This window comes from Myxine glutinosa, chromosome 10 (assembly GCF_964187855.1).
Source record: "Myxine glutinosa chromosome 10, kmMyxGlut1.1, whole genome shotgun sequence".
In the NCBI taxonomy this organism is placed as follows: Eukaryota; Metazoa; Chordata; class Myxini; order Myxiniformes; family Myxinidae; genus Myxine; species Myxine glutinosa.
Genome location: NC_136270.1, coordinates 25,707,450 through 25,722,449, shown reverse-complemented (window position 1 = coordinate 25,722,449; position 15,000 = coordinate 25,707,450). Strand labels below are relative to the sequence as shown.

Below are 15,000 nucleotides of genomic sequence, written 5' to 3'. Positions count from 1 at the left end.
CTTCCGCCCTTCGCTCTGACTGAATTGGGAGAAATAATGCGCATAAGAAATCGAATTACGTACCGTAATGGCGGTCAGCTCGTAACGCGCTCAGCTCCGCTCGTCTCACATCGGCCACGCCTACGCAACAAAGCGTTCTGTGATTGGCTGCCGGAAGTGAAGTCTTCACTGTCCGGAAGTTCGCAAATCGCAGTTACGATGAATCGTTTTAATTTAATCGCAGTTTGAATTCGTTTTAAAACATAGTTTAACGGCAACATAGTTTTCCAACGTGAAATAAATGAATACGCTGTCAAATGTGCCGTCCGAGGCAGAGTCTGATCGCCACGTTCGGCACACGTGATAGCTCGCTGCTCTCTGATTGGTTGAAGCGTTTTTTGGACATAGCTCGGTAAGTACTTGTCCGATTAATTTCAAACCTTGAAAAGGCACATCCTCGGGTCCCCAGCAATATACCTGGCAAGTTTCAAGTATATCGGACCCGTGGTTGTCGAGAAACAGCGGTCACAGACACACAGACACACAGACACACAGACACACAGACACACAGAGATTGCTGGAATTATAGATAGATTATTGCAGATGTTTCTAAATAAATATAAAGTAAACCTATACCATGGTGCTTTTATCTGTATTCAAATGAATGAAGGTGTCCAGATTAACAATATACTGTTGGAAAAGTCATAAAAAATATTGGAATGTTTTTTGTAGGTTCCTCAAGTTGAACATAACCGTGACAAGGCAACAGAAAAAGAAATAAAGCGTGTGTTGGATATTTTATCAGCATATGTGAAGAAAGATGGTGAGTTCTCCTTTTATCAATACTAAAATATAAGACCCGTCGCTTCGCTGACAGAAATACCAATTTTTGCTGTGATGGCTAATCTATGGGGAAGAAGAAAAACGGATTTTTGGGAGATCCTGCTTTCCGGGCAGGGACAACCAATGTCACGTGTTGGCATTTGCAGTTTTGACACGCGTGTCCATGTACCCATAAAAAAATGTTTTTGATCACAAACACTCCCATGAGTTACCCAAATCTACCATCGTTGGATTTATTGAAATCTGTTAATCCGTTTTCAAGTTATAACACGACAAACAGACAGACAGACACGGCTCCTTTTATAATGTAGATCTTTGTTGTTGTCCTCCCACCGCATGACGCCCGAACCACAGCTTTCCACCCTTTCCGACCTTGGGCTACATGTTGTGCTTCCTCCATAGTGATTCCTGTTTCCATTAGATCATTCTCCACTGTTTGCTTCCATCTGGTTATTGGGCAACCGACAGGCCATGTGGATGATAGATATCAAAATCATTAACTATGTTATTATCTTCATCTTTACCTTTTTTGAGCTGTTCCTCTTTTTCACAAAGTGGGTTTAGACTGGTTTTTTTTTTTGGTTTTTTTTGTTGGTGTACAGAGTCGAGGCTCGTGAAAGAGCTAACATTTATCAAACAAACAAATCAAACAAACAAGCAAACAAAGTATATAAAAATGGGAGCGGTCGACAAGAAGGGGAGGAAGCACACAAACACAACATTTGAGAGCAGGGACATCAGGAGATGTTTTTGGAGGGAGAGGGCCTGGGGGGAGGCAGGATAGGTATAAAACGCAAGGACACCAAGGACTTCCAGGAAAGAAGTCAAAAGTCACTTCAAAAAAGTGGATTTGGGGTGAAATTAGCGGGGGTAGAAAAGATCAAGGTTTTGGATTGGTGAAGATAAGAGATGGTGGTGAACAGCCGTTTTAAAGACCTGGAGGGAGGAGTGGGATTGAAGAGAGTGAGGGAGTTTGTTCCAGAGGCGGGAGAAAAGAGGAATGAAGGAGTGAAGGTGAGCAGAGAGTCTTGATTTTGGCAGTTTAACCATAAGAGGGTTGCAGGCAGATCTTGTGCGTCCTGCAGGAATATTTGGGGGACAGAGCTCAGAGAGAGCTGGGGGAGCAAGGCCGGAGAGGAGTCGGTAGAAGACGGAAAGACCACCAACCTGCCTGCGGTGATTAAGTGAAAGGCCCTCGTAGATAGCGTCATCGCGGGAGATTCCAATGATTCTGAACGCTTTGGTTTCAACAGCATGAAGACAAGCTAGGTGTGAGGCAGGAGCACCAGCCCAGAGGGGAGAGCAGTACTCCATTGAGCTGCGGATGAAAGCCTTGTATGTGGTGAGGAGCTCAGGTGTGCCAAGGAAGGACTTCGCACGACGGAGGATGCCCAGTCGGCGACTGGCTTTGGAGGCCAGCTTGGAAATGTGGTTTTCCCAGGAAAGATCATGGCAGATAGTGAGACCCAAAAGCTTGAGTGACAGAACTTCTTGGAGAGGATTATTCAGAAAGTAGATGGGAGGGTTGTCCAGTCGGTCTTTTCGGAGAGACATCGTAAGAGTGTGAGATTTGTCAGGATTGAAAGACATGTTCCACTTGTTTGCCCAGTCTGTGATTTTGTCCAGGTCTGCAGAGAGTGAGGAGGCTGCAGACTGCCGATCTGAGGGATGAGGAATGGAGCGGCAGAGAGTGGAGTCATCAGCAAAGAGATAGAGAGGATTTTCAAGAGAGTCAGAGAGATCATTGATGAAGACCAGAAAAAGCACAGGGCCCAGAACACTGCCTTGGGGAACTCCAGCCTGAACAGGAAGAGGAGATGAGAGAAACCCATTCAGGGCCACACGTTGACGACGACTAGAGAGGAAGTCCGCCAGCCATGCGTGGAGATTTCCATGGATACCAAAGGAGGAGAGTTTGGTGAGCAGAGCGGGGTGCCAGACCGTATCGAAGGCACGTGATATGTCGAGGGAGACAGCTCTAATTTCCTGTTTGGCATTGAGGACCTCCATCCATTGTTGAGACAGCAGAAGCAGCATGTCCAGAGTAGAGTGACCTGGTCTGAAACCAAATTGATGATCAGAGATCAAGCCATTGGAGAAGAGGAAAGATTTCATATCCGAAGCAATGATGGATTCCATGACTTTGCTGATAATTGGGAGAAGGCTGATTGGTCTGTAGTTGCTTGGATCTGTTTTTGCACCTTTTTGTGCAAAGCGGTGATGTTGGCTGATTTCCAAGTAGATGGCAGTTGACCTTGAGCAAATGAGAGGGTGAAGAGAACAGAGAGAGGGAGTGAAAGAGCAGAAGAACAGGCTTTTAAGACCTGTGGGCTGATGCCGTCAGGTCCAGTTGCAGAATCAGAGTCGAGGGTTGACAGAAACTTTTCCACCTTGTCAGGAGGAAAGGACACGGAGTCCAGGAGCAGCTGGGTACGACTGGGTATGGTGGGTACAGAGAGGGATGGGTTTGGGACACAAGATTTAGAGGCAAACACAGAGTTGAGGCATTCAGCTTTTTCACGTGCGGAGTCAGCTGTGCAGCCGTTTGAGGTAAGGGAGGGGATGGAGGGGGAACAAACACCAGAAACAGATTTGACCAGATGCCACCAGGATTTGGAAGAGGGAGACAGATAAGAGAGTTCGGTCTCGAGAACGGAGAGATATTGTTTCCTGGCTCTCCTGAGGGTGGACACACACTTGTTTTGGGCTTTGTGAAAGGAAATGAGATTTCCTTCTGTTGGATTTGCTTTCCAGGAGACGAAGGCAAGTTGTTTCTGGGAAACAGCCTCACCACAAGATTCCGTGTACCATGGACGGGAGGAAGGGTATGACAACTGAAGACGAGATGGGATAAATCTGTGCATGAGAGAGAGCAATTTACTTTGGAAGAGTTCCCAGGATGAGTTGATGTCAGAGGTGGTAGAGATGGGAGACCAGTCCAGATGATAGATGGCTGCTTGAAGACCGTGCCAGTTGGCCTGAGTGAAATGCCAGACTCGTCGACGCTGAGCAGGCTCCCTGAGAATGGTCAGAGAGATGTCCACTTTAACAAGGACATGATCAGATAATCCGATTGGAGCAGAAGAAGAGCAGCAGACATTTTCAGGGAAGTTAGACATAACCAAGTCCAGAAGAGAAGATGCTCCGTTGACTGAGATCCGGGTCGGGAAATTGACAGATTGTGTCAGTCCCAGTGAGTCGCAGAAGTCCTTTGCTGAGGAGCCATGGCTGGTGAGAGAGGTACCCACACCCAGCCAACTAGCATGTTGACAAATTGAAATCACCACATATGAGGAAGAGAGAGTTGGGATGAGTAGATAGAAGTTGGTCCATATTATCAGACAGCGAGATGTAGATGGAGTCATCACTGTTTGGTGGACGGTACAACACACATATGAACAAGAGGTGGGAGCGAAGGGGAAGCCGAAGCCAGAGGTATTCCTGTGGGTGAGGTGGAGAGAGTGCAGTGCAGGGCGAGTGAGGAAGAAAGTTTTTGATAAAGATAGCAACCCCACCTCCAGGACGAGGCTCAGGTCTATCATACCGGAGGAGGGAGTAACCCGGGAGAGATACTAAGGAATCAGAGACATCATGAAGGAGGAAAGTTTCTGTTAAGCAGATCACGTCTGGTTTGACAGAAGCAACCTGTATGGAGAGATCAGTTAAGTTTGAACGAAGGCCCCGGATGTTTGAGGTCCATACCGTTAATGAAGAGGAAGGGGGAGCATCAGATACAGAACAGGGGGGAGGAGGGGTAGGGTAAGATGTGGAAGAGGTGGAAGAGGTAGGGAGAGCTGTTGAAGGTGTGTCAGAGATTTCAGAATAGCTCGGAGAAAGGGAAGGATGGGGCGGACAAAAGGTTTGATGGTGATTGGGTGAGGCACAATGAGGTGTTATTTGAGGAGGGGGAAGAGCGAGGCAGAAGGTTGGGGGAGATGGAGGTGAGAGTTGGAAGGGGGAAGAAGCGGGGAGGACGCTTTGAGGAGGGGGAGTGAGAGGGGGGAAATTGAGAAGAAATGAGGGTGGGGAGATTTGAAGGGGAGGGGCGAGGGGGGAGTTTGGGAGGGAAGGGAAAAGGGGAGGGATTTGAAAGGGATGGGATATGGGGGAGATTTGGAGGGGAGGGGTGAGGGAGGAGTCTAGGAGGGGAGGGGTGAGGGGGAGTCTTGGAGGGGAGGGGTGAGGGGGTAGTTTAGGAGGGAGGGGGCAAGGGGGGAGATTTGAAAGGGATGGGTGATGGGGAGGATTAGGAGGGGAGGGGAAAGGGGGAAGATTTGAAAGGGATGGGTGATGGGGAAGATTTGGAGGGGAGGGGTGATGGGGAAGATTTGGAGGGGAGGGGTTATGGGGAAGATTTGGAGGGCAGGAGTGAGATTGGATTTTTGAAAGTGTACGATTAATGGGAAACGAACATTTATTGCAAAATGAGTTTCTTGTGACCTTCGAGTTAAGAATACGTTTAAGGATGCTGGAGGGAGGATGGAGTGCAGGAGAGTTTAGGGAATGTCGAAAAAAGGCACTATAGGAGATGGAATTTTTTTTTTGGGATGAATAGATTTGGTGAGCAAGTCGAAAGCAGCCTTTTAAAGAAGAAGAAGAAAAAGGTGTTATAATATATGACGGAATACAGAACTTGATGGGAAAGTGTAAACATTGAAGGTTAATAACAGTGAAAACTATCTGGGGAAATGGGGGAGAAACACGTGGTCGAAGAACGAACGAACGAATAAGAATGAATAAACGAATGAGAACAGAGAAGGAAATGTTGTTGTTTTTTTTTTTTTTTTTTTTTTTTTAGTTGACATTTACACAAGGAAGTAGGCTATGGGGTGAAAAGACTGGGAAAACAGAGAACGAAAGTTATTGGAGCACAAACGACGGACCGCTGAGAGAAAAACAAAGCCTCAAGGTTGTACACTGTACAAGGCCTCAAGACACGACACGAATTAACACGATTTTCAATACAGGTATGAAAGATTTGCACCGAAAATCCTCCTCGGGACACAATATACGTACACACACCATAAAATAAATACAGTTATAACGAAAATAGAAATGGGAACAATTACTTAACTTCGATTTCAAATCGCTCGCGACGCGGCAAAGGCCTTGCTCGCGACGCGGCAAACAGACGATTAATTTATGAAAGATAAACACCGAGAAACTTCCAAGGTGCACACTACAACTTCACACCCCGAAAGATAAATACAGTTTCGACAAAATACAATTGTGAACAGACTTAACTTTGAAAACGTGGAGACCGTGTGGAGCTTCGAAAATCCCTGCCGCCGTCTCCAAGATCTCGCGAGATCTCAGTAGAATGTTGTAGCTCCTGCCGTTCTCCTTCTTATCTTTACCTCTGCCACCGAAGTTGGGCAGAGGTTGTTTTCACCCCTGTCTGTTTGTTTGTCTGTCTGTGGACAGGATGTCTCAAAAAGTTATTGTTGTTTAAGGATTCAGACGAAATTTGGTGGAGAGGTTGGGTGTGTGACAAGGACGAAATGATTATATTTTGGTGAAGATCTGAATATGGATCTGGATACGAGAATTTTTTTATTTTCAAGTGCTTCTTCACCAATGAGTGATCGGGCCAAAAACGATATAAAGCCTGATATTTCAAAAAACTTGTGGACGGATAATGACAAAACTAGATGGAGTGACAAGTTAGGTGACGAGAACAAGCCGATTAGAATTTGGTTCAGGTCCGAATTCAGATCCGGCCTATCAGCGGATACAAAACGTAAACTGTTCAGCCTGGTGGAGGTTTATGCTCTACCGAGTGCCGTTCCAGTTAATTTTTTCTATCCGATGCTAAAATGGACAGAACACATTTAAACTCATCTAGGGTGTTTCACCTCCTCTTTGTTTGTGGGGCATTTGTTGTTCTTGTCCGTTTAACAACATTATTATCACCTTTTTCTTTGCAAATTGCAAAACCAAAATATTGGGTTATTCTTTCCATCTTTAAAACTACTGCAGTTACAGAAATTGTGCGGTCTACTCAAATAAATAAGAGCTTTATGAACTCCAAAACATTCATATATGATGTGGATTGTTGTAAAAACCAGATCTACAACATTGTCCCAATAGTAAGTTTAATTCAATTTCGATCTCGAGCAACACCTGTAAGAAATCACAAGCATTGTATCAGTATACCATAATCATAGAAGTAACAATGGATTAGCAATTTAGTGCAAGCAAGCCTGGAACATCTAGCAATACGCATCATTCGAGTATGCACTACCACACAGAATAAATGTCACAGGAATGTGTCGGAGCGATGTTCGTCCGAGTTCTTATGGAAGTCTCTCAGTGGTCGAAGGCAGCATAGCACCAGGGTTCAACTTAGACACAATTTCATTACATTCTCCCCGCCGTTAAAACTACACTTCCGCTTGGTAGGAATCAAGCTAGCAGCACATATCATCAGTTAGCAGCAGAGTAATATCAATGAGCAGCAGTTGTCAGTCTTTGTCAATCAGTCCAACCATAGCGGTCGGGGCGGCAAATTTCTCTCCCGGCGCGTGTCCGATAGACACCTGGTACCACATCCCCGAGGCCGGAATCCCCCGCATCGGAATGTCCGCCTAAATCGGGTGACAGCGGTGGCCCCACAAAGCCATACGGATCGGGTGCATGTGGTGATGGAGTAGCCGGTAGATTTTCCATTGTCGGATCGACTATACCGTAAGCCGGCTCGTCAGTATCCCCACATGGCGCAAGATGGCGCACTGAGATTGTAGACTCCCGTCCATTGGGCAACAGTACACGAGCGTGCTTGGGATTGGTTTGGAGAACATGCACTTTGTCAACGAGAGGGTCGTATTTACTTGTGCGAACCGCGCGTTTGAGGAAGGCCGGTCCGGGCTCAGCAAGCCAGCCCGGCAGAGGACGGGTACTGCCCAATCGACGCGGGTAGCGAAACATACGGTCGTGGGGAGTTTGATTAGTAGCGGTGCACAGTAAAGTCCTGATCGAACTTAACGCCCAAGGTAGCGACCAAGCCCATCGGTCCAGCCCTAGTCCGCGGGACTTCAGGCTCGGAGTAATGGCTCTCCATATGATGCCATTAAATCGTCCCACCTGTCCGTTCGCCTGAGGCCTGTACGGAGTAGTATAGCTAGAAGCGATATTATGTTGGAGCAAGAAGTGTCTCGCATCTTGGGATAAGAACACCGCACCTCGATCAGTGTGCACAAAGGCCGGATTGCCAAACATAGAAAACAAGTTCTGCAGACATCGGATAACCGTAGCCGCAGACATATCGCTGCACGGGAAAGCGAAAGGGAATCTGGAGAACTCATCAATGATCGTGAGTAAATAACAAGAACTACTCGAAGCCGGTGAAGCCGGCAGTGGTCCTTTGAAGTCCATTGCCAATCTCTCCCACGGCCGAGTGGCCCGGACCAGCGTACCCATCGGAGGATTGTAGAAGCGAGGTGTAAGTTCAGCGCATACGGAACAGGTGCGACAGAGCCGACGTATATCCTCAACGGAATAGGGAAAGTTTCGACTGCGCACATAATGAGCGAAACGCGTCACGCCGGGATGGCACAAGGTGTCATGAAGGATGCGCAGATCCTCAAAGGGGGTGAGACCCGCACACACCGCAGGCCGTGACAAAGCATCTGCAACGAGGTTATCCCTCCCCGGGCGATATTTGATTTTGTAACAGAAATCGGCTAGTTCAATCCGCCAGCGAGTGATTTTCTCATTCTTAATGCGTTGAGCATGTTGCGTGTCGTACATAAAGGCAACACTTTGTTGGTCCGTAATGATCTCAAAACATTTCCCAAGCAAATATGGCCGCCAGCACCTGATAGACTCAATGATGGCGTTCACCTCCTTTTCAACAGACGAGTGTCTTCGCTCCCCGGAGGAGAGAGTCCTTGAAACGAAAGCCGCAGGCCACCCCCCCCCCCCCCCCTCCAAACCCCCTTCCCCTTTGAGAGAGTGTAGCAGCTATCGCGTGATCCGAAGCATCGCTTTCCAAAACAAAGGACTTGTTTTCGTCTATCGTCGACACAGCGGCACCAGCAATGTCGGACTTCAGGCCATGGAAAGCAGCCTTAACAGCGCCACTCATGGGGAACGCATCGCAATCGACAAGTGGGCGGAGTTTCTCGGAAAAATTTTGAACCCACTTAGAGTAATGAGCAAACAGCCCGAGAGCACGCTTCAAAGAAGCTCGATCGCAGGGCTGGGCCATGTCGAGCAAGGGTCGCAGACGCTCCTTATCCGGAGCAATAGAGCCGTGGGTCACGGTGTACCCCAGGAGATCTATCGTTCGAGCAGAATAGCGACATTTAGCCTCGTTCATAGTCAGGCGATACTTGTGCGCAACCTCGAGGAAGTGCTTCAGATTAGCATCATGATGTTCTTTGTCGTACCCACAAACCGTGAGATTATCCAGATAAACAAAGACATTGGTTAAATTCTCCTTAGCGATGAGGTCGTCCATAGCCCTTTGGAAGCACGATACCCCATTCGTGACCCTGAAAGGCAGCCGGATGAACTGGTACAACCTCTGTCCGGATTCAAACGCAGTGTAGATGCGATCTGCCTCGGAGATTGGAATCTGATGATACGCACTACGTAGATCGAGAGTGCTGTATACCGAATATTGTGCCACCTGCCGTACCAGAGAATCCATTCCCGGGAGCGGGTAGGCGTCCAATTGGGTAAACCGATTAATCGTCTGCGAATAGTCGATTACCATGCGTTTGCGGTGCGATTCTGTTCGAACCACCAAAACTTGGGCCCGCCAAGGGGACCGACTAGGTTCTATAATACCTTCCTTTAACAGCTGCGCAGTCTCTTCAGCAATGAATTGCGTGTCAGCCCGTGAGTAGCGTCGCGATTTAACAGCCACCGGAGTACAGTCAGTAGTCATATTGGGAAACAGCGACAGTGGTTCAATTTCTATCCCTGCAAGAGCACACACAGCAAGAGTGTCAGTACCACCAAATTCCATTTCCAAACGCCCATGTCGCCAGAGAAAATCATGTCCTCGCAAAACTTCTGCACATAATGCTGGTAAGACCATTAAATGCACATCCGGAAACATTCGACCCTTAATTACAAGCTTCAGTCGACATTCCCCCTTCGTGCTAAGCCATAGCCCTTGAGAAGCCATGAAGATTCTGCATTTTGTTCCGAGAATCGGCCAGCCATGCTTCTGAACAAGTCGAAAATCGACATAACTATCAGTGGATCCGGTGTCAATTAAAGCATTTGCAAAAATTCCTTCAATCATGAGTGGGATAATAGCGCGGGACAGGCCAGGTGGCCCTGCAGATGTCGAGTTGTCGAGAGGAGGCGCTCAAGCCTCACGTGTGGATCCGACGCCAGCTAATGTCTTTCGTGCAGTTGAAGTCGCTTGTAGGCCAGTCGTGCCGCCACCGGAGGGCGCTCGTGCCACGCGCGGAGATCCCAGCTTTCGTGTGGTCAAAGTGGATCGTAGGTCGGTCGTGCCGCCACCAGAGGGCGCTCGCGCCACGCGCGGAGATTCGAAGCCAGCGTACGCAGATCGGGGAGCCAAACCCGGAAGTGGGCTGGGCGTCGAAAGAATTCCTGTCAAGGACAATCGTGCCGCGTACCGCTGTGATTGCGCGAATTGTTTAGTCGACGCGGCAAGTCTCATCATGGTCGACCTCTCAGTTCGGGGCCCACGGAGAGGGGCGATTCCAATCAAGGCCGGGTGAGGCGCCATTTGTTCCACGGGCACGGAGATAAGCACATTCAGCATCAAGCGAGCTCGCCCGCCTCGCGGCGAACGACAAACTTTTGCAAAGTGACCCGTCTTCGAACATAAATGACACTTCGCCTCCTTAGCCGGACAAACTGACCTGAGACGGTTCCGGTTCCCGCAGAAATAGCACTTAGCGTTATTTCCTGGCTTGGGTCCAGCAGCAGCGGCCGCTGTCAAACTCGGGTCGGGGTCCTCGAGCGCATCAGGTGCCTCCAATTCCGGCGAGGATGCAGCATCCTCTAGTTCGGCGGAAGCTCTCTCCGGTCGTGTCTGTCAGGATATCCCTGCAGTGACGTATGGGCGTTCATACGAGTCGGCTTGTACCTGTGCTTCGGTGTACACGTGAGATAACCGAAGGGCTGTTTCTAGGGTCAAGTCGTCTTGTTCGAGTAGTCTTTGTCTGACGACCTGCGATCTAATGCCTGAGACAAAAGCATCGCGAGCAAGGTCATCCCAGACTTGTGCATGGGTGCGTACCTCAGTGGTACAGTCCTTCAATAATCGTCGGAGGTCTTGAGCGAATTGGTCTATAGTCTCCGTGGGCTCTTGTCGTCGAGACACAAGCAAATGTCGGGTGTAGACCGCGCTTTGTGTTTTGATGTAAATACGTTTCAGCTCGGCCACAGCAGTATCGTACGTAGCGCACTGTGTAATGGACATGTACACAGTATGATTCACCTTGGATTGCAACACCGCAAGCTTCGTGTCAGCGGTGATTCCCTCCTGCGAATTCAGATGATTAGTCAGGAGCTTCAACCAGTGTAGCAAGCAATTGAGCGGATGCGTCCGGCGCTTGGGGGTCCGCGCAGAAAACTGGAACTTGGATCAGCTTATGAGCCATGTTGGTCTCATTCAGCACGAAGAGAGGAAACTGAATTAATTGTTGTAAAAACCAGATCTACAACATTGTCCCAATAGTAGGTTTAATTCAGTTTCGATCTCTAGCAACACCTGTAAGAAATCACAAGCATTGTATCAGTATACCAATATACCATAATCATAGAAGTAACAATGGATTAGCAATTTAGTGCAAGCAAGCCTGGAGCATCTAGCAATATGCACCATTCGAGTATGCACTACCACACAGAATAAATGTCACAGGAATGTGTCGGAGCGATGTCCGTCCGAGTTCTTATGGAAGCCTCTCAGTGGTCGAAGGCAGCATAGCACCTTGGTTCAACTTAGACACAATTTCATTACATGGATATTTGGTTGGAGCTAAATATACAGAATTTTTACTTGAACTGATCATTCGTCACTCGCATTGTTACTTGTTCCCAGTAATGTCGACTTGCAAAAATAAATAAAACACGAGTTCCCTTACAATTGACTTTGATGCATGAGGAGGTCATTCGGCCCATCAAAGCCTGCGCTTATGTTACGATATTATTGTTTGTCCGTGCTCTATGCTTGAACTTGAAGCAAGGGGCAGCACGTACCATTTTTAGTTTTTGCTATAATTTGGCCAGGGTTCGAACCTCCAACGTCTTAGACTGAGTGGATGATCTAACCATTACACCACTGAGTGTGGTTAAAACAATCCGTTTGTCTCTTCTGAAACCCACATTGTGCTCTTGTTGTCGGCAAGTGGGCAAACCTGTCCATATTCCAAATGCAGAATGGGACAATCACGTATACTGCACATTGAGGGCTATACTCCAATGTTTACCATGCAGTTGTCTAAGGTTCAAAAATGTGTGTTGAATGAAGTGATTGGGTTCATTCTTATTTACGATCCACAATTTTTCCCTCGTTATTGTGGTTGGCTGGGGGAAGAAGCTTGGCCCAAGTCTTTCGTGAACCAGCTGGCCAAGTCTGACATCTGACGACTGAATTTAGGGCAGAAATTTGGAATTTGAATGGTGCCGGAGATAGCTCACCTACTCTTCCTGAAGGACACTATGGGATCTTTAACGTCCACCAACTAATGTTGGGAGGTGGGAGGCCCAATTTAACCTCCATATTAGGGACACATTGATGAAACACCGGGATGACAGTTCATAGCTGGGCCAAGATGCAAACCCAGGCTAGACAGCTTAGAGTCGAGTGTGCATACCTCTGAGGCCTAGGCCATGAATAGTCGAGTTCGTTACATTTCCGAATTGCTTCATACACCAAAAGCTGCCTTATTTTTATGCTTGATGGAAATGGATCGCTGCATAAACTTCTCCTTAAACCATTTGACGGATATTATTTGTAATTCAGTTATCTTGTGTGATTATTGTCCTTTTCACGGAAGATGCACCCCTTGGGCTGTACGAGTTCGTCATCGATCCAAATTCTTTTTCCCGAACAATTGAAAACATGTTTCATCTCTCATTTCTTGTTAAGGTGAGACGGAATTGCACGTACAAATGTTGATATGTTTAAACATCATTTTGATCGTACTGCATTTATATGCCTATATCTTACTTTTCCTGCCTGCCATACGTTTTGCAGCTCCTTGTCAAAGTTATCCCTGCCATCAATCATCTAGATTGGCCGAACAGAATTTGGATAGAGAGGAGGGTGGTGTGCCTTTAAGAAATTATTTTATTTTGACTGTTGCGTTTTATTTGAGACTGGTTTTTGTTGTTATTTTCAGGATGGACTTGTCAGCATTGAATGTGGTGAACAAGGGATGCTGCGCATTGGTATGCAATTGGCAAAAAAGTTGGACTTTTATGTTTATGAGTGACTGTGCAAAGTCATTCTTTTTATGGATTTCTTATTTTGATGGGGGATTATCTTTTATCAGTGTGACATCTTACCATTCAGAGGGTAGCACACAAATTACACATCCAAAAAGTTGTATACAGGATAGTCCTCATGGCTTGTGGCCCCTTGCTAGCAACTAACATTTTCTTGACAATTCGTTACGTCTCTGGAGGTCTGATAACTGGATTTTCAAACCACAAGAGAAGGATGACAGCTTGACATCCCTCGTCATTGCCACCTTGAGTGACTATGGCTGTAGGGTAGCCCGCCTTGTATGGTCAGAACCTCCATGTGGCACTTCCTTCTAAGCATCTCCCCAGGATGCGTCTGTCCCACTTCCCCAAGGCGTTTTTCCTGCAGTGATAACGTGTATAAATAGCTTATAGTTATAATGGTGTTTCTGTGGGAGCAACGGCTTCTACAGGAAGTAAAAATATTACAAACCACAAACACGTAAGCTTAGCTTTTTAAACAGTCGCTAATGCTCTTTATAACACTAAATGAAGAAATTTGGAGGAATCTCGACATCCGTGAAGTAAGATTTACTTACAAAACTGAGCGAAGAGCTACTGTACTCTATATGACCCACAAATGTTGGGTTAATAACATGGCCCTTTCTGCCACTACCGTGGCATTTTTCGTAGCGAACTTTTGAAACTCGCTCCTGCTGTTTCATACGAAACAAAGGGAGAAGCTCGGGTTGTGCTCCTTTACCAAGCAGCTAGCTAGCGCTTGCCAAGCCAGCCGTTCCTTAATGGTTTTGAATGGAGTGCTTGCTCAAATGCTTAAACCACTTGGTGATCTCTCCACAAGAAACTTGGTAAATGAACACACACCCAATGTTCTTGAGACCCGCCCATAGATCGACTGTAATCTACTTACCCCAAAGAGGAATGACCCTTCCTGCCCCTCCCGGAGTCTGTGGGTGTACCAGTATACTAAATTTGACAACTGCTAGCTTATGCTCTTAATAGCTGGGCAATAAATACCCTTTTCGTTTGGCCAATCTTCCCTACAATGAATATCTCCCACATTGCAGACCATGCCGAGGTTTTCACAAAACACTTCTAGCCTTGCTACACACTTGATAATTGATTCCTCCCCAGTTGAACATGATAATTTCTTGCAGGATGGTTAACTAGGCCTTCGTGGGCACTCGGACAACTCCGAGGACCATGCATTATTTTGAAAATAAAAAGTGCAATCAATGTGTGATTAATATATTTATGTACTATGTACAGCAAATGTACAATAAACTACAAGCCTTAATGAATATATATATATATATATATGCATACAGTGGAACCTTGACTTACGAGTGCCCCAACTTACGAGTTTTTCGAGATACGAGCCGTCGCTCGGGCGGTTTATTGCTTTGAGATGCGAGCCGAGATCCGAGTTACGAGCTTTCGCCACCCGGTCACGTGGTTATCTTGCCGTGCACGTACAGTACGTATCTCTGTCGTATAGCGCTGCATTTTTTTTTTCGCATTTTGGTTATTTCGAGTTCACGCCGCCAGGTGGGTTCTGGTCACGTGGTTATCTTGCCGTGCACGTACAGTACGTATCTCTGTCGTATAGCGCTGCATTTTTTTTTTTTGCATTTTGGTTATTTCGAGTTCACGCCGCCAGGTGGGTTCTGGTCACGTGGTTATCTTGCCGTGCACGTACAGTACGTATCTCTGTCGTATAGCGCTGCATTTTTTTTTTCGCATTTTGGTTATTTCGAG

At 47.0% G+C, this 15,000-nt stretch overlaps 2 protein-coding genes and 1 long non-coding RNA gene across 3 annotated transcripts in view; 2 read left to right on the top strand and 1 right to left on the bottom strand.

The window, feature by feature from the left end:
* LOC144888245 (cytochrome P450 2C23-like) overlaps positions 1–15,000 on the top strand; it is a 799,004-nt gene that overhangs the window by 523,114 nt on the left and 260,890 nt on the right. The gene's annotated exons all lie outside the window — the stretch shown is intronic.
* Positions 1–15,000, top strand: part of LOC144894006 (EP300-interacting inhibitor of differentiation 3-like) — a 66,757-nt gene that overhangs the window by 37,613 nt on the left and 14,144 nt on the right. The window contains exons 7-9 of the mRNA XM_078785467.1: positions 712–802; positions 12,813–12,904; positions 13,158–13,206. Of these exons, the coding sequence (XP_078641593.1) occupies positions 712–802; positions 12,813–12,904; positions 13,158–13,206 (232 nt within the window). The remainder of the gene's footprint in view (positions 1–711; positions 803–12,812; positions 12,905–13,157; positions 13,207–15,000) is intronic.
* LOC144894012 (uncharacterized) lies at positions 6,901–11,379 on the bottom strand. Its single transcript, XR_013624690.1, has 2 exons — positions 11,252–11,379; positions 6,901–6,945 (listed from the first exon to the last, which is right to left on the bottom strand). It is a non-coding gene; the product is annotated as an uncharacterized LOC144894012 (long non-coding RNA).